The sequence below is a fragment of the Anarhichas minor genome, unplaced genomic scaffold, assembly GCF_050575085.1.
Source record: "Anarhichas minor isolate MPS153535 unplaced genomic scaffold, ASM5057508v1 ptg000025l, whole genome shotgun sequence".
NCBI classification, from domain to species: domain Eukaryota; kingdom Metazoa; phylum Chordata; class Actinopteri; order Perciformes; family Anarhichadidae; genus Anarhichas; species Anarhichas minor.
The window spans coordinates 9,496,269-9,516,042 of NW_027466471.1; the positions used below are offsets into that span (position 1 = coordinate 9,496,269).

Below are 19,774 nucleotides of genomic sequence, written 5' to 3' on the forward strand. Positions count from 1 at the left end.
AAAAAGGAGAGAAGAGAGATAAATGACTGAGTGCAAGACAGAAGAGGAGCAGAGCAATGAGGATTACGTAAAACTGAGGAGAAAAATAAGATGGAGACGAAAAAAGAAATCAGGGTATGCCTCTAATACTGATTAGTCATTTGATGATTACAGTAATTAGTCATCACCCACACACAAACACACACACGCACGCACACACACACACACACAAAGTGCCTCACACACACACGCACACTAAGTGCCTCACACACACACACACACACACTAAGTGCCTCATTTGAGCTGGGGTCTGCTTTTTGTCCTTTGATCTGAATTCTGATGCATTTCATTTCTGACTCGTGTGTGTGTGTGTGTGTGTGTGTGTGTGTGTGTGTGTGTGTGTGTGTGTGTAGTTGCTGCTGGAGAGAATTTGAGCTTTGAATGATATTTTAATAGGCATGGTAACATACATACACACACTTAAATAAGTTCACACAAACACACACAGTCAACGATGTGGTGCTCGGATCAAACGACAGCAGTCGTCTAAACTCCCTCTCGGGGTCTCACTGATCTCTCAACATTGCATACGAACACACATTCATGCACACACATGCTGACATTCAAAGTTTACTTATCGAAGTCGTCAGTTGGAACAGGAGGGTTATGAGAGCTGTTTGCATCCTGTTTCCTGTCAATCCGTTTTATTCTTTTAACCATTTCTAGTGAAGTTTTGTCGTATGAATTAGGAACTAATGAAATGCTTACTGGCTCTAGTACTGTACTGTATGTAGGTACACTGGAAGACAACTATGCAATGGGGCACTAGGGATTCACAACTGTGAGCATTTTAGGGGAAAGGGGAAAAAGTTTGGAAAGAAATGGTGTGAAACTGATATTGTGGTGAATCTATTAAGTAGTAAGTAGTAAGCCAAAAGTTATTTTGTTACGGTATGGTAGGTCATATGTGGCTAGATTGTTGAAGTGATAGGTAATTGTATGCTGTCTTTCATCAATTACTGTAAAGTAAGCAAGGTTTCATATCTTGTGTTTAAATTCCATGTCTTGTAACTTAAGGGTCTACCATAAGCTTTGCACATGACTAATACATGATACTGCAGTTCAATTGTCTACACATGACATGCAACACATTTATATGTGATGAACAGTTAACGCTTAAACTTCAACCATAAACTAAGCCAGAAAGGCAGAAAAGGGAAAAGAAAATGGCAGAAGAGGAGGAAGAAGAGTGTCATCTAACGTGCCCTCACCACTCTGCCTTTAATGACGGGAACCTCTGCGGTATTATCTAGCTATGAAAAACAGCACTCATCTACATTATACATGCTGAGCAATATGAAAGACGCAATCCTCCCACCCGCGCTCCAAAAAATTTGAGTTGCTTTTTGCCAGGGCTTAAGGGACCAAGATGCTTTAAAAAATTGCTTTTTTTAAAAGAAACAACAAAAAATAATGTTTCAAGGGAAAGTGAATTGGCACAATAGTATGTGCACACACACACACACACACACACACACACACACACACACACACACACACACACACACACGATGTGACGCATATGCATGTAAGCTGAGACGCACAAAGAGAAAATAAATCACAAGTCATGCATCCTAATTTGAGAGTAAATGCTGCCACAGGGAGAAATGATTTGTCAGTACGACTCAGATCTATTCAACACTCGTCCTCCATCCCTCTCGCTTATCTCCTTTTTCTTTCTGCAGCCTCTCTCATCTCCAACTGTCTCTCAAATCTCCTCTTTTCTCTCTACATTATCTATCACTATCTCCTCTCTCTAGCCCTCTGAATTAGCCCCCACACATTTCCTCTTTATCACTTGTTTCCCCCCACTTTCTCTCTTCCTCCATCTCCTCACCCTCTCCCCTCCTGCCCTCACGCACATGTTCTGATGAAGCAGGGCACGCCGCTAACAGCTGCTTTACTAATTTATAGCAGGACAGAAAGAACAGGACAGCCATTAAAAGGGTGGGCTAACTTCAGATATGTTTTTGCTGAGTGCACAGATAATGGACGAGCATCACACTGTTCTAAGTGTGATGCTCGTAGCAGCAGAGCATCAGGTCCAACAGTAGACATCAGGATTTGGCATCAGTCCAATAGAATAACGAGACAATTTTTCGAGAATAGATCGACATGTAAAAATATGTAAGAAGAGGTTGAAGAACACCGAGGTGCATTGGATTCTAAATAAAATGTTCGGCTCTTGATAAAAGGTGGCTGAAAAAGTGAAATTTGTTTAAATATTTTAGGAAGCAAAAGCAGATTTATCGTGCCTTGTTCCTTCAGCTGCTACAGCTCCACAGCTCCTTTCCAGGAAGGTAAGAAAACAGTTGCTTCTATAAATAAAGAACATCTCACACTTCACTGCATTGGGACTTCACATCTGCATTTTTGAAACTACACTGATCAGCTGTTCAACACAAGCAAATTAAAGACATCACGCTGAGCTTTTTTTTATTTCTTATTGATTAGCTGCAGAGCATAAGAAGATGAGTCGTATCTACTATGAGTCATATCAGAGGCAAACATCAAGAGTAAAAGGAAAAAAACTAAACGCAAGAAAGTTGTGAGCTGCAGAGCAGCAAAAAAAAAAACAGTCAATCGACAATAAGTTTATCCTTATCCCCGAAAAAGCCTTTGGTTTTGTTTTTGTCAGCATGAACATATTAACCAAAATGGACTGACACAATGTCAGCCTGTGAGAGAGATGCATGAAGACGTCAGGCCCGGCTCCCACCACCATACCTAAAATCAACACCGCTGGAGATGAATCCAATTTACCGGGGCTCAGATAAGATCTGCATCCTTTCATTGGTGAGGGTCGACAAAAATCAGTACGCTCTGTGTCACTCCATGTAGCTGGTAGGCTAATGGAGCTAAATATTTTGCACATATGTAAATGCATCATCCCTTCAGTTTTGCGTGATCCATGAAACTTGTCACTGGTTAAACTTGCACGTCCACTGAAGGCCGCCTGTTTACTTGTTTGACGACTGAGTTCTCTACCTTCTGGCTTGTGCTCCCCTGCAATGTCTTAGTAGTTCACTCGGTCTGTTAGTTTATTTTCAAATGGGCTACTTGTCCCTCTGGCAGTTTGTTGTGTCACTCTGTCTGTCTCTGTTTGTCTGCCTGTGGTGTTGTCTGGCTCTGTCACTACTCATGGTGAGTGCATGTGAGCAATGTGTCCTGGGGATGAAGTCGGTGATAAAACTTGTATACAAGTACATTTCCTAAATAATATTTGCACATTACAAACAACAAATGTATATACACTTTTTCTTTTCTTTTTTTTACCACACATAATGAATGTCCCATTCAATAGGGCACACGCTGGTATCGGATGTTTTGTTTTTTAATTGTTTGAATATCCAGTGGATTTACCACTCTGGTGCGCATGCTGTCATGACCTCAGACTCTCTGTGCTGTTGTCTGTTTGTCGTGTTCATTGTTTGTGTACACTCAGACTGATGCAGAACACACAGAAAAACACAAACGGAGCAGAAGTGACACTTACACTTCATCTGCCTCACCACGGGCTTGTTGGGCTCCAGCCAGTGCTGAGAGGGAGAGAGAGAGAGAGAGAGAGAGAGAGAGAGAGAGAGAGAGAGAGAGAGAGAGAAGACCAATGTTACCCTGAAATAAGAATAGTAACTTTTCGAGCTAAAAATGAATATGCTGCCATTTCAATTCCGAATCAAAGATCTCTGGTTGGTTCATTGCTCAAGCTTAAAATAAGCAAATTGAGGCAGCATTTGGACATTTTAATGGTTGAAACAACTGCACCCATCAAAGAAGATAAAAACTTCACTGATGCCATTATTCTGTTATAAGGTTGTCTTTACTGCACTCTATTGTACTCATGGTGTTTATATGGAGACTAATTTTGTTATTATTTGTCACTTGAACTTATAATATAATGTACTGACTGCCTCCTGATTCATATCCAACAATCCCACTTTGGCTGGTTAGAGCAGTGTCCTGTTAGTGGGTGTCATCATTAGTTTCTTTATCTTTGTTCTTCTGTGAATTTGTGCAGCTATATGATTAAAATATTTTAATATAAATGGTGTTGATAAGAAGATTGTGCTTCAGAGGCTTCAAAACTGCATCGAGGGATAATACAACTTGTATTCATTTTGATATTTCTTTTCACTGCAATGTTTTAAGAAAACTCTATACAAACAAACTTGAAGAACTATTTCTTGCCTCAAGATAAAATCATGAGAGTCTTCTGTTCTAGTACCAAAACAATTAGTCGTTAATCAATCAACAGTAAATTAATCATCAACATTTTAGATAATTATTTATTGGTAAGTTAACCCCCCAAAAATGGTCAATCCGCTTCTTAAATTGAGAGGATTTGCCTCTTTCTCTGTTTTATACATTTTTAAACTGCATATCTTTGACTTTTGGACTGTTGGATGGACAAAACAAGCAAATTAAAGACATCCCTCAGGGCTTTTATTCAAACACATTTTATAGGCTAAACAACAACACCACTGCTTCGGTTGTTCTGCAAGTGTGTGTGTGTGTGTGTGTGTGTGTGTGTGTGTGTGTGTGTGTGTGTGTGTGTGTGTATGTGTGTTTGTGTGTGTGTGTGTGTGTATGTGTGTTTGTGTGTGTGTGTGTGTGTGATAGTTACCCTCTGTTTCTCGGGGTCCACATATCGAATACCAAAGTAGTCTTTCTCAAGTAGGTTGTAGTGGTTACACACATGGTCCAGGAGGAACTGGCCTTTAGTGTCTCTCTGTAAAGACATAAAACACACAAATCCTGTTAAAATTGAAGGGCATTATTTTGTGAACAGTCTGCTTCTTTCATCCGAGCAATGTCTCCATCCGTGGTGATAATAAATCCCATAAACCTCACACCTGCATCGCTGTGCCATAACAAACAATCCCCTACCCCCTGGGTGATATTCCCGTGATGCACATGTCGTATCAGGGTGAAACATATATGTCAATAGCTTTTAGGTCGCTTGGCAACAGTATTTCTGGCGGTCATATTCCAGACACAGCCTCCTAACATGCTGGTAAATAAAGTTCATAAACAGATCATGAACACAGAGAGATCAATAATCACTCTGCATTTATTACCTTCCCCATAGTCAATATGTACTCCTCACATACAGAAGCACCCAAGCATTGCCATGTTTAAGTCTATGTAGCTGAGCACAAAACAACACTTTTAGGTGTCAATAAGGTGCGACCATACTTGCGCGCACACACACACATAAAATAAAATATACATACGCATGATGCTGCACGTGTGTCTCTCCTATCTCCGAACAAATGCACTTCATTCTCATCTTCTTAACCCATTGACTATAAATTCAATATTCCTTAAATTGCTATTTTGTCATTTTATATGCATCACAGATCACCTCAAGACTTGTGATTAAGTGTGTGTGTGTGTGTGTGTGTGTGTGTGTGTGTGTGTGTGTGTGTGTGTGTCCTATGACTGTTCTATAACCTGCTGATGGATGTGGATTCAGTGCTCAGTTAAGCAGGACTAATTGATTCAGTTGGAAATCATCAAGTTTGCCCTTATTGTGATTTATTCACCACTGGAGACACACAAACACACACAACACAGCTGGGTCTCTGGCCACAACATGTATTACCAATCGGCACTAATGTCAGAATGCCAAAAAATCATGACGCTTCTCCATAGCAACTGATCACTTATTGTACGTACTTGACTGTACTAACAAAGACTAATCATGGCTGGTTGTGTCCCAGACACACTTTTAACTGCAGGAGGAACCTGTCCTGATTGTCTTTATTGACTGTGAAGCACTTTTTTACACACTTCTTTTACACTAAAGGTGCCTCATGTTTTCTGCAGGTCTCAGTCTTCTTTGAATGGAAATGATTGAGAATCAGGCAGAAACTTGTCTGACATCCCTGATGTTTTTCTCTTCTATCAAATGGCTGCCATGTCAGCAATGGTTGGTATATTTTGTTCTTAATCAACATGCAAGCTGAGGGCATTAGCTTGATGCATTAGCTTTGTTTACTAATTCTATGTGCAGACATTTGCATCTTATACGCACCATGGGGTGAGTTATTGACAGCGGCTGCAGTTGAATAAGGCGTGAACCTCAGTAACAGGCCAACTCAGTTCAGCAGATAAAATAAAAGAGCACTTTGTTCAGTTATAGCAACAACCCAGCGTGATAGCAGAAATATATCAATCTCAAGTTAATTGGAACTTGGACATTTTTTCACTCACATTTAGCCTATAGTTTTCTTTAGTTTAATTTTCTCCATCACTTTCGCTGACACCTCCCCCATCTTCACCATGAGCTTCAGGATGTTTGGGGAGATTTAACTAAGAATTTCCATCTTACAGCTGCTGGCTTTACTTCACCACCAGCAGCGTCTACACTTGTCCTCTTTCCTTTCTTCGTGGGCCGATTCATGAAGATGCTTCAAGTCACTGGAGCTAATTGTCAAATAGTTGCCAACCTCAATAAATATTGTTATTTACGTACAATTCATCACTACTCAATGATATGCAACCTGAGGTTGTGCCTTAACTTCTCCAGTCCTTCTCTTCTCCAGAAAATCTCTTGGAACTCTTGGAACCAACTGTTTCTCTTTTGTGGTGAATAAAAAGTGAAAAAGATCTTAAAGTGACTCTGTCTTTTGAGGCAGAGCAGTCATTCAGTGATTTTGTACAAATAGTATAAGTACCCGTCACACAGCATCTAAACCCTTGAAGCTGTGCATATGTTGTGTTTGGTCAACACTGCAAGCTCTCACCAAGGCAATCTTTTCGTGGTGAATCATGCTCCATTTGTCAGTAAACAATCTTGTTATGTGCAGTAATTGCAGTAAAAGGTACACTGTAAAGAATTACTGTAAATTTACGGTGGATTTTAAATGGTATCTTACATTATTTCATATGACTGTAACATACAGTTAATTGTTCATCCCTCGCATGTAAATTAACAGTTAATGCCATAAATTAACGCTGTGAATTAACAATAACAGCAGAATACTGTAATGTATCAGCATGATACAGTATTTTTTGTGAAGTGGTGGATATATGTATCTCTATACAAGTTCAGTGAATCACAATCCATCTACATCGTACTGTCTATTGTAGGTTAATGTGTCTGTAATGACGATAGAATATTTTTATTTTTCAAACTGCTCATTGCCTACAAGTCATTTTTGAGTGACAAGACGTGACCGACTGCTCCTAAACGTGACTTTGGACACAACAGCTTCAGTTCATCCTTCACAGCCATGTGGAGATCAACCGAGGAGCCGCTTGTCATCCGAAATTAAAATTAAAAGTCTCCGTTATTGTTCTGTCTTCATGATTATTGAACTGTTAACTTCTCAGATAATGTTTCACTTGTTCTGTTTCGTTGCATCAGGTTGCTAATATTGGTGGAGCCAGCTCTGTGACGTTAGCTAGCTCGAGCTCAAGTAGCCTCAGAAAAGTTAGCTAGCTAACAGCATAGCAAGTTAATTTAACATAAATAAAGTTAATCACCAATTACAGTGTTAAGATGTAACGTTAGTAACATAACTTGTGCTGTTATTGAACCGACTGTAGGACTGCAATCGGGACGATAATCAAAAGGGAGAGCGGACCAGAAATCGCAAGCGTGTGTTCAAGACGATGAACAATCGGACCAGGGAAACCGGGGCACCCTCCCGGAGCCAGACCAAGGAGGGCAGCTCGTCAGCGAGTGTCTGGTGGCCGGGCCTTCGCCCATGGGGTCGTGCTCAGCCCAAAGAAACAACATGGAGCAGCCACCCTGTGGACCCACCAGCCGCAGTTTAAACACTATTTCACTGAATAAACACTAAAAAGTCCCGACATGCACATCTCTAATATATATTTTTTCTCTAAACCAGGGGTGTCCAAACCTTTTTCAAAGAGGGCCAGATTTGATCATGTGAAAAACAGTCCCTGCTGACATTATTTTAAACAATAAAAGTTGCCTATAAATACACTGTTATTTAATAATTGTATTTTCAATGACACAGCAAATAGCAAGGTAACCAAATGTAAGCATTCAGGTGTGAACAAATCTCAACAACTATTCTACCTTTCTTTCACATCTTGAAAGTCAGATAACATAAAGAACAAGCCATCTAAAAGCTAATTACCTAGAAACTGATCAATATTTTCACCTCAAGACAATCCTAAATATGACTTAGTGAGGGTAGTGAAATGTTGTCTAACATTTAAGTTCAACTAGCCCTGGTCTTTAATCAAAGATCATTCAGAAAGTGATCTTTTGTGTTATATCAGTTACATAACTCAAACCCTTAACTTATTCAAAGGTTTAAAGTAAGTGCCATAAGTCCAAGTGTAGATTTTAAATGTGGGGGTCAAGCAGGAGTACAGAAATTGAATACTAGGCTTTGTATGTATAGTTCCCAACCTTTTTAGCATGTAGTTGCTTACGTGTGACACCTCATCACAGGAAATAGCCTTAGTGTGGATATGAACTTGAGCAGTTAAATAATAAAGATAAATCCCTCTCAGATTGTTTAATTTAAAGAGCTTTTAGATGCCTCTCAAAGAGGAAAATATGCAATATTTCATTAAAAAAAAAGAAGAAATAAAACCTTAGATAAAGTTTAGTCTAACAGACATGTATGTTTATTTATGCTGGATTCTTTAATTATCTTGTCCTCCGGTTGGTAATCACTGCTTTAAACATTCACATTTGTATCAAGAATATAACTTACATGTGGACGACAGACCCGCGTTTGTAAAGAATTATCAGGGTTGGAAAGTAACGAAGTATGTTCACTCTCGATATTAAAGTACAATTGAAGTAGGGTACAATTGTTGTGCACTTCTACATTACTTGAGTATCTCCATTTTGAGCTACTTTATACTTCCAGTCCTCTACATTCCACAGGGAAATATTGTAGCTACTTTTTACACCACTACATTTAACTGGCAGCTTTTAGTTACTTTTCAGTTTTACACATAAAACCTATGAGTTGCTAAAATAATATAAGGGTTAAGCCTACATTGTTTTTGGCCTATTATGTGTTAGAGCACATCAGCTGACCGTGTGATCGCTCTGGGCATGCGCGCTCCCGAGAGGTGGAGGTTTGGCATCTCACGCTGCGCAGCTGTCACAGCGGCACACAGAGAGAGGGGAAGGTAAACTCCCGACTCAAGCAAAGGTAAGTGTTGGAGAATAAAACGACCTTTTGTGGAACTCATTGCATCTCGCCCTCAGGGACCAGAGTCCAAATTAAGGGCGATGCTTCAATTCGTGTACCACTTAATTAATAAAACAGTACTCTAATATCGAGTTATGACCATGTTAAGATGAGGGGAGAACATCTTTCTTTGTTTGATAACATTAAAAGTAACATTAGGCGAATGCAGACAACAATGGGCTGAAGGAAGCTTTTAGTTCCTTTAAAAAGTGTTGACAGATTGGCCACAAACAAAGCAAGATATTCCCTGTAAAAACACAGCAGACACTCAAAAATAGTAAAAACGGTTCACTGAGTATAAACTGTCCACAACACCAGCACCAACACAGCAGCTTTATGTTACACACCAATCCAAGCAGGACAAACATAATTTCAGTAAATGCACAAGGCAACAAACAATGAAGAAGAATTAAAAATAAAACGAGTGCACTGTATGCAATACACAGAAGGAGTTCATATATAGGCTAACCACACAAACACGCTACACGGCGCACATTATCATATCAATATTTAACTAAACATCATCTCCAGTTGTTCTGCAATCTACTGTAGGCTGCCAGACACAAACAGAATAGCATAGTTACTATATAGTCACCCATTGCCTCGCAATATGTTACACTTATGTGATTACTTCTTTAGTAACGAGAACAATTTTTTCTTTTTTTCTTTAATATTTGAAATTCAGTAATTACATTTGAGTTACTAATCCCAGTAATGCTGCGTTACTTTGACAGTTAGGGCCAAATTGTTCTGGCTGAGACGACTGGATGTGTAAATGGAGGCTTGATATCAGATTGTCTCACAGTGTCAAATAGCTTGGAGCTGGATGTGATTAGCCTCTACCAGAAAAGTAATGAACACAACTCCCTGTAAGTTGTCTTATTTTAATGTCTACTTAGTTGGTGAGCTAACGTTATTGAACCTACATTGAGTCACCTGGTTTTGTTCAGACAGCTGGAGAGGCTACCATCAAGCTAGCTGGTGATGGTCAGTAAATCCCTCCAAAATGTAGACTGTCTGCTTCTAAAGCATGAATGTTTTCTATTTCTAAACATGACAATAATATGTGACATGCATGTGTTGAGGATTTAAAGTTATTTAAAGGCACAAAACTGACAAATATAACTAATTACTTCCGCTGGTCATGTCATTAACAAAGTAATGTAAAGGCTTTTTCTGTGTGTAATGAGTTGATTGATTAGTTGCCCAACACTGTATTGAAAAACATCAACAGCCCACCTAGGTGGATGTATGTGACATTTGTCACATTGTCAGCTGTCATTGATTTCAGAGACACCGTGTCCCTATTGGCTGGTTCAGGTTCACTGTTATATCACTTTGACACAAGTAAGCCGAAATCAAGTGTGTCCCCCTGTGGGTGTAGCTGTGATCGTCTGTGTCTCCATGCTGGCCTGCCTGCGGTGAGTGTGTGTGTGTGTGTGTGTGTGTGTGTGTGTGTGTGTGTGTGGGTAGGGGGGGTTTGTCTGTCTTTAGGATTTTCGGCTGATCCATGACAACAGTGTTACTAAGCTGTTCAATCTGAAGAGCAAACAAACAGAGAGACACACACACACACACACTGAGGGAGGAGAAAAATAGCAGAAGCAGAATGAAAACAGTCAGGCTGCGAGCCGTTTCTGGCCAGATCATCAACCGACACCTTTCCTCTGTCTGGTTCTCAGGGCAGATGCTCGTGGGGAGAAGGGTGGCGGACTGACGCCAAGAGAGAAGACCAGACAGAGAGTGAATCAGGGCCAAACACACCGCGAGGATGGAGGAGAGAGCCGGCAAAGACAGAGCTAAAAAAGGAGTGAATGAAAGAGAGATTGGAAGATTGACTAAGGCGAGCGAGGCAGAGAGAAAGAGAGGTATTAAGAGTCTATGTCATGTCCAACAAGGGCTGAATACATATTTTATACATCCAAAGGCTGGGCATTAAAAATGAACCCGGTCATCCTGTCTCTACATGATCTCACCTAATGACGGCAAAGTGCTCCTCTCTCTGCCTCGCTTGAACACACATACACACACTTTAAATAGAGCCTTGGAGTAGAGTGAATTCAGTTTAGCAGAAGCAAAGTGCACTTTGACGTGTATGTTCGAGTGTATCTATCCGCTACCATTTTTTCCACAGAAAGCAACCAGACGCAGACCAAGCAAAGAAAAGCTTGAAGGAAAAAATAAATAGGAAACTATCAGCATATTGAGTATAAAAACACACACGGAATCAATTATTTATTCTTGCATCTCTGTAAATTCACAAAAAAACATCTGGTAAAGTTACTGACTTCAAGTAAGTTTTGTCCTTGATAGTACACAATGCCCCGCTACTAAGAATACTTTTTCTCTTTTAAGGTATTTTCCAGCAATAACAGATTTCTTTTTTTTGACCACTGGCAGGGGAAACACAACATGGACAAGTTGATATAGTGAAATTGTTAGCAAACAGTTGCTTATTTACACAAAAAACATTTTCCTTAATTTGGAGTTGTGAATGTAAGTCCAATGTTCATTCTGTTTTTAGCTCTGTTTGGGGCTCTACCAACTACTGAGGGAAATGTCTGTCTCTGTAGCTGCTAAATGCTCCATCGCGCTCACTTGCTACCCCGCTTGCTGTTTGGTGCTGTTTGGTCGTGTACAAAGGGTTTAGAGCATTTTAGCTGAAAACTGCTGCGGCTGAAAACACCAGTAACAAGCTTGTTTTGAATGACACAAGCAATAAAAAAACAGATTATTGTTTACGAAAATATAAAATCATGGAAAATAATAATGGTAAATAAAGAATACAGTACTGACAATAAAAATATTGGTTGAGGTCATGCAAATCATGCATAGACATACAGCTACATACATACCCCATTTTTGATGAGGAAGAGTAAAGAGTAACAGGTTCAAATAATGTCTTTTTGTTCGATTGGATAAACGAGTCTTTGAAGTTAGTTTATAGTAAATACCTTCAAGACATGTTTTTCCACAACTGTCTTGATCGAACCAAAATAGTTGTCCACTGATATGTAAAATGCAAGAAGTTACCAATTAAAATAAACAAATAGTATATTCTCTGTTTAAACGAGTGTTATTTTTTATTCTAAATAAGATGTTGTTCGTCATAATAACAATAACCATTGGTTTCTGTCTAAAATCAGGTTTGGTTCGATCCTGACTCTTTGACCACTACGAGTCAAGCACTAGGACCCTGGGTGCCCTGGCCCAGTTAAACGCTGCTTGTTGTTTAATTGATATGCATGCCAGCTCAATTATAGTCCTTATCGACTCATTTCATGACACGGCATACCTAATTGGCTGAGCTGAAACGCTGGAAGGGGAAAAAGCGTTAAATTCCTGCAATCCTTGGATGAAGAAACCCACACACACTCTGATCTGCACACTGCACACACAGGGAATGAGTGAAGGTGAGGAGACGAGTAGTGGGACTTTAAAAACAATGATATGCCCCTCTTTACCTTCACACATTTTTAAAAGCCTAGTGGCTGCCTTTGGACAAATGCTTCACTAATTTGTGTCTTTTTCTTCTCTGTTGTCACTGTAGCTACTCTTCAGAGAAATAGAGATATAAGACGCTAGTGGACCAATTTGCAGATTTATTTGCCAATTAGGATGAATGTGTAAGCAGGCTTTTGTGCATGTGTGACAACAACATTATTTACAGTGCCAATATTTCTAAAGCCAGTTTCTATTTAACACCCAAAACTCAACCCCCAAGCGAGCCAATGAATGGATCAATCCAGCGGCTTGACCAGGATGCAACAGAGACAAATCAATGTGGTGGACGCAGGGATGAAGTGAAAAGCATCAAAGTAGAAGATCGGAGCTGAGTTAAAACCTCTTCTCTTTCTATTTCTCTTCATTGTTGAAAAAACCCACAAATCATAAATATATATTGTGTATTGGCTTGTTTGAGCTTTTCATTGAAGCTACATGATGTTTACTCAAGATCAGAGCGATTGGAAATATTCTAGATATCTTCTCTATTAACACATTTTTCCAAAATTAAACCTGATGTATTTTGGTATCTTTGGAAACTTTGGGACACGACTAGATATTAAAATATTTTTTTGCAGGTTTCAACAATGTTTGGCTGCACAGCATGAGTTTCTAATGACTCGTCAGCGAGTCAGTTGGTTTTAAAAGGCTATTTTTAACAATTTTTATGATTAGACTGCTAGTATATAAAAGTGGGGAAAGCGGGGAGGGTAATATCTTGAAACTAATTTTAAAAGTAAGCTACACTGGCAGGACTCGCATACAAAGCATCCTCTGAAGCTACACTGACAACAAGATTGGAACAGAGAGGATCAAACACTTCCAATCAGGGAGCTGAATCATGGAAGCAATCCAATTTATATTAAGGAGAGAGATCTTTGGAAAGAGATGCTTGACCTCACCACCACCATCCCTCTCTGTAACAGCCTCCCTCTACCACACCATTTATCTGTAAATGTTTGATAAGTAAATCCAGGTTGTCTTTGTTGTAGACCTGAAAATTGAGCAAAGCAGTGAGAAGAGACAAGAAATTATGTCATATCTCAGAGTGAAACCCACACAGCTCCAGTGTAGTATTGATCTCATGAGCTGCACAACAGAGTGTGTTGGGTTTAACCTCTTCAACCACTGACCCACAACAGTAATGGACTGTTGCCTGGAGCTACAGACATGGCATGAGGAAAAAATCCTTTAGCATCAGTGCATCTTAGCCAGAAAAAGAAAGTAGTAACGTTTTACTATTAGGCTTCATTTTTTAGCCACGCATGGCTCTATAGATGGCAATGTTGGTCTGTTGGTCTGTTCACCACTTTGATCCAGACTGAAATATCTCAACAATTGCCACAAAAGACATTCATGGTCCCCAGAGGATGGATCCTACTGACTTTAGGGATCGCCTAACTTTTCCTCTAGTACAGCTATTCCTTGATTTTATTTTATTAACAATCAGAAGTGGGCCTCAACTTACAAAAGGTTGAGAACCCCTACTCCAGTACAACCATTGGGTTCATATTCATCTCAACAACTATTGGATGGATTGGCATGAAATTTGGTACAGACGTTGAGGTTTCCCTCAGGATGACTTGCAATAAGTTTTGGTGATCTTCTGAGTTTTCCTCTATCGCCATCATCAGGTCAAATATTTAATACTTTGGTTCAGGACCAAATGCAAAACAAAATGATAATCTCATCATTCTGAGCTGTTCTTTGTGTTAAGCAATAATAAGCTAATGTTAGCATGCTCACTCGCTAAACTACTATAATGATCATGGTGAACATTATACCTGCTAAACATGAGCATCATAGTATTGTCAGTGTGAGCATATTAGCATGCTGATGTTAACACAGCCGCTAGCATGGCTGTAGACTTTTGGTCTTGTTTTAAGAAATGTATTAACCCCCTCACCCCTCTTAACTGATGATTTTGCCATTTAGGTTTTGTTTTCTTGTTATTCTTGTTTCAAGTCAATTTAGTTGTTCTTGTGTCCGTCACTATTCGGTGTGCAAACTGTTGATGTCTATCATCAGCATTTTTGTTTGTTTACATGGGATAAAGTTTAAAGAGATTGTAGGAGCCATTAGTTATGTATTTATGTCTGTTTATATTGGTAGCCTACCTCAAATTGACCACGGGTGGCAATGTGGATTAGTGCGGCAGGTAAATTCTACACGGGGCACAGGTGCAACAGACAGGCTAATGATGCACGGGTGACGGGGAGATCACACGGTTTTTACTGCTCGCACGCTTGTATTCACTGGGCAGCCACACCACAAATCCAAGTCAGTCATCATATCACCGCACAGGCTTGCTAGCAATATAAAGGTAATCAATCTGTAAACCGAATGCTCAATAAAACGGGAACCTCACCCAACAGTGAATCAGCCTGGAATCTCCTTATTGACGTGCGTGAGAAACATGGTCTTCTTCCGCACCCAGCAGAGTGGCTAATTGCTGGAATTAGATATAGTCACTACACAGATGATGTCAGTATAAATTTAAGAAACACTAATCTACTGTGATATAATGTTCTGAATGATTGTATCTATAATTAATCGCCACCATTTAACTCATTAACATATGACCCTAATCATTCCCATCCCTGTGAGCAGCACACATAACGGGGACTGTGACCTTGTCCCAGTGTGAAAGGAGAAAAACCTCTTACTGTATCATCACCTACAATACTGCGGAGACGCTCCCATACACACATACGTGTGCACACAAGGCCTGCACAAATTAACACACGTGATATAAAGCCTGTCACGTGAACCGACAGTCACGGCTGGCCACACATCCTAATAAGCTTATAGAGGTAGAGCCATAAATCATCCATATATGGACGAGAACCCGATTCCATTATACAGGATCTCCATCACTCTCGCTCTGTGCGGCTGGACACTAACTCACAGGATGGCAGCAGAGAGAACGTGCGATGATGACTGTAACTACAACGCTGCTGCTGCTGCTATGAGTGTGTTCACATTGTGGATGCATTGAAGCAGCCGTCTTATCTTCGCACCGCAGGATATTCAGAATTTTGTGGCGAACAAACAATCCGTGACAACATAACCTATGAGTTCATGTGTGTGTTTTTTTGCATGTCATTTGGTCAAATGAGTGGGTTTATCGCTGTATGTGCTTGCCACTGCCTGACTCTCATTTTTCTGATGTTTAACTGTAATAAGTAATGGTGTGTAAATCCGACAGGAAAAGAGGTTAATACACCACACACTGATGATGATTGTGACGAAGATGATGATGATGATATAGTCACACAAACCTACAGTTTTCTCTGTATCCACTTAGATTCTAAATGTTTAATTAAAGATAGAAATGCAGATGTGGTTGAACTGGTGTTTGAACTACAGCAATGATGAGGAAGGGTTACACGGAAGCCTGCTGTTTGTTGAACATACATGAAAATACAAGCATGGCTGTGTAGATTGTAACGGTTTGATATGTTTTATTTTTTTATTTTTAATATATTGGCCCAGGACTCGATGCAATATCGATGCTGAGTGGATTATCCTGGAGAAATAAAGTAAATTGAATTGAATGTCAAACTTGTTACCTCCAGTACGCTGGCTCAGCTGTTTTGAACAGAATATTGACATCAGAAACCACAGACAATTTATTGATTGAAAAAGGAGAATAAAAACCAAAAGGGACTTCTATCAACCATGCTCATGACTTAAGGTCACGTCTTTTTTTATATATTTTCTTTGAAATATATTTTAAAACAGCAGTATGAGAGAGTGAGGGGAGTAAACACAACTCTTGACTTACATAGAAATTCTAACAAATGACAATGTATTCTGTGCTTTATATAAATTCAGACGTGCATAACTTTAATGAGCTCATCCGCTCATTATTAAAGTAAGTAGGCCTAGATGTCAAATTTGTCCATTATGCCTGAAAATATCTTATTCTAAATATGTGTGCAATGGTTATCACCCAGCATGGTGACAATGAGTGAGGAGTGATGCCGAAGTTCCCTTGAGCAAGACAATGAATATCAACCAGCACCGTGTGTGACCTCTGACCTCTTACTTTCTCTTCTCTGATGTTCATTCTTTGGCTATTTCCACCTCTTTGTAGATTATTTTCTATCAACATTTGGCCCGTTTTTACACTTTCCCTCTTTTCTGGTTAACCCTTTCCTCTTTCTCTACAGCTTGTCTTCGATTTTCAAAATCTGCCCCATCTGCCAGTCTCATTTCAAATCTGTTTCGTGTTTTAATCTGATTACAGTAATCTGTTTTTCCCTCTGCCGCTCCACCTCGTTTCCTCTCCTACTCCTTCATACACCCTGTTGATTTGCTGCCATCATCCTCTCAGCTCATGTAATGTGACCAACCATGTCATCGGATATTTTGTCTCATCAACCATCTCTCTCTCGTTCCCCCTCATCCATTTCTTTTGATGTTTCTCTCCTCCTCATCTTTCCCGCCGTCTCATCTCTCTCTGCCTCCTCTCAGTGGCGAGCACAAGTCAGAAAAAGGATTATTTCTCTTTAGTCATCTTCGGAGGAGCATCAAAGAGGCCCCGGCAAGCGGAGTAAGAATAGAAAAACTGATGCTATTTATAACCTGTTTCAAAGAATGCCTACCAGCCAAAACAAAAGCACTGCCTCAGAATCACTAACAGACACACACAGCAACAAAAAAGCAAGTAAATAAAAGGTCGACACCACCTCAGCTACACACACACACACACACACACACACACAAACACCTTCTTGACCAAGTAAAAGGCAGATGCAGTGAAAAACATCCATATGCTTCTTTAAATAGACTGCAATGTATCGATGAGGAGACTTCCACTGGAAACAGAGCAATCAGCAAAATATATTTCAAGCTTTCAAAAGTTCAAGTTAACGCAAGCTATATTACCAAGCAGTCATTTCTCGCTCAGTATGGAAATTTAATGTCCGTAATGGCAGAACTTTGGCTCAGTGGCTACTTTTAAATCATTGAAGTGAGCCATGGTTAAACCCACCCTCAGAACACACTGACACACACATATAGGCGCACACACACGCACTCGTGGCGTGGCGCATCGCTGACAGCTGACTGATGTTGGCCTCATGAAGAACAGTGATCTCCCTTAATTATACATGATGTGTCACAGAGAAGGGAAGGAGGAGGGTGCAATGAGATAGACAGAGAGAGGGGGGGGGGGGGATATAGATGAGAGATGTAAAAATAGAAAGTGAGAAAAAGGTGGTAAACACGAAGCTGAAAGTGGAGCAGAGAATAAGTAGGGGGGGCAGAGCAGGATAGGGAGGACAAGAGAGGGACAAATGAGAAGGACAGATGGGAGGATGGAGAGAGAAAAGGAGTGGATGATGAAGGGTGGAGGAGCTGAAAGTAGAGGAGGGTACTGTATTGATCTTGACTTGTCTCTCCTGCAGCAGGTCTGATTTAGCATTACCTCTGAACATGAGAGCAGCAGGCTGGACACGTTCAACCCCGCAGGCTGTAGACACACATACACACACACACACACATCCTTTCTACCTGCCTTATATTCTGCTGTCAAGCTATTCTCAGAGTCACAGTAAACAACTTAAAAATAATTATGCTCCGCCTGCTGTAGGCTGTCGCCGTGTGTCGAGACCCAGAACCTGAAATATTTTCAAAAACAAGGATATGCATCTCAACGTCTGTTTATTGATAGTGAAAACACATCCAGCTCTCCCTGATGCACACATATGTGCAATATGTGTTCAGCATCATCATACTTTACTTTTAAAATCATTTTTAAACCTCTCCTATTGCTTCTTTAAGTCTTTTGGAAAAATTGGTTTGAAAAATGAGGTTGATATGAAAGAATACAAAACTTGTTTGAAAACGGATATTTAATATTCTCGTGTTAAAAGACTATATTTGCAACAAGATATTCTGTAAAGATGATTCTAATGTTATGTTCTGTGTTTATAATTAATTTTTTTCTTGCCGTTTTTGTTTCAACTAAGAGTAATGATATGTGTAGATAAAGGATGTTGATAATGCTGTTCTGTATAGTTGGTATCTCTGGCAATTTCTCAGTGATGAATTGCATAAAAGGACACAGCCACAGATCACCCTGATTATGTCACGGTAATGTTTGGAGGGTAAAGCACGCTGTGCTGGAGGAGATTTGCATGGCATGTTCTAATTTTGCATTATTTTTCTACATTGCAGTAATGAGACATGAGTGACCATTCTGGCCATAAATCTTCATTCATTTTTTTAGGCAAAATTGCATAGATTCTTGCCTTAAAAATATTCACACTTATTGTTTGTTGCTTTTCAAGATATTTTAAAGTCTTCATTTAATCCATGCAGAGCCATTCCCCCACGGAGACCTCTCTCCTGATGCCTTAGAGAGGAAAGATAAAGGAAACAAGGGCATCGACGACTCACTTCAAGCAAACTAATAAGTTCTGACTTCTTTGTTCACATGCACAATTAAAGAACAATCTTATCACATTATCTTTATGATGGAAATCAATCTAGTGTTGTCTTTGGCATTTCATCCTGACCTACATATTCAGCACAGTGGAGAGAAGCAGCCCCAGACAAAATAAGAAAGACAGACGGGGATAACGCAGAGTGAAAAAAAACAAGCAAAGTAAAGAGATGGAAGTCTCCGCAGAGTGGAAAGAGGAGAAGGGACGTTGTTGAGTAGCAGAAGTGTAGCATGAGGAGCACAGGCGGTCATGAAATATGTAGGAAGGAGCGGCTCAGCACCGGAACACAAAGCCATTAAAGAAAGCCCTGGAAAAGGCAGTCAGCTAGAAACATAAATGTCCACTTCCTTATCACGCGCACACAGACACACGGCTAAAAAGAACTACACACTTCCACAATCTCTTGCATCTCTTGGTGAAGAGCCAGGACTCTGATGTTCTCAGACGTGTACACAGACTTTAACACACTTTTGTGCTCTGAGAGACATACAAGCACGCAGGTTTACATGCATGTGAGGGCTGCAACACGAAGAAACAAGACGCAACCTCTCGCTGCCGCTGCCTCTCCCTCCTTCTCTCGCGGTG

The 19,774-nt window shown here is 40.0% G+C and overlaps 1 protein-coding gene across 1 annotated transcript in view; it reads right to left on the reverse strand.

Moving 5' to 3' along the window:
• Window positions 1-19,774, reverse strand: part of frmd3 (FERM domain containing 3) — a 50,491-nt gene that overhangs the window by 28,385 nt on the left and 2,332 nt on the right. The window contains exons 2-3 of the mRNA XM_076099360.1: window positions 4,664-4,768; window positions 3,536-3,578 (exon numbers count right to left, since the gene is read on the reverse strand). Of these exons, the coding sequence (XP_075955475.1) occupies window positions 3,536-3,578; window positions 4,664-4,768 (148 nt within the window). The remainder of the gene's footprint in view (window positions 1-3,535; window positions 3,579-4,663; window positions 4,769-19,774) is intronic.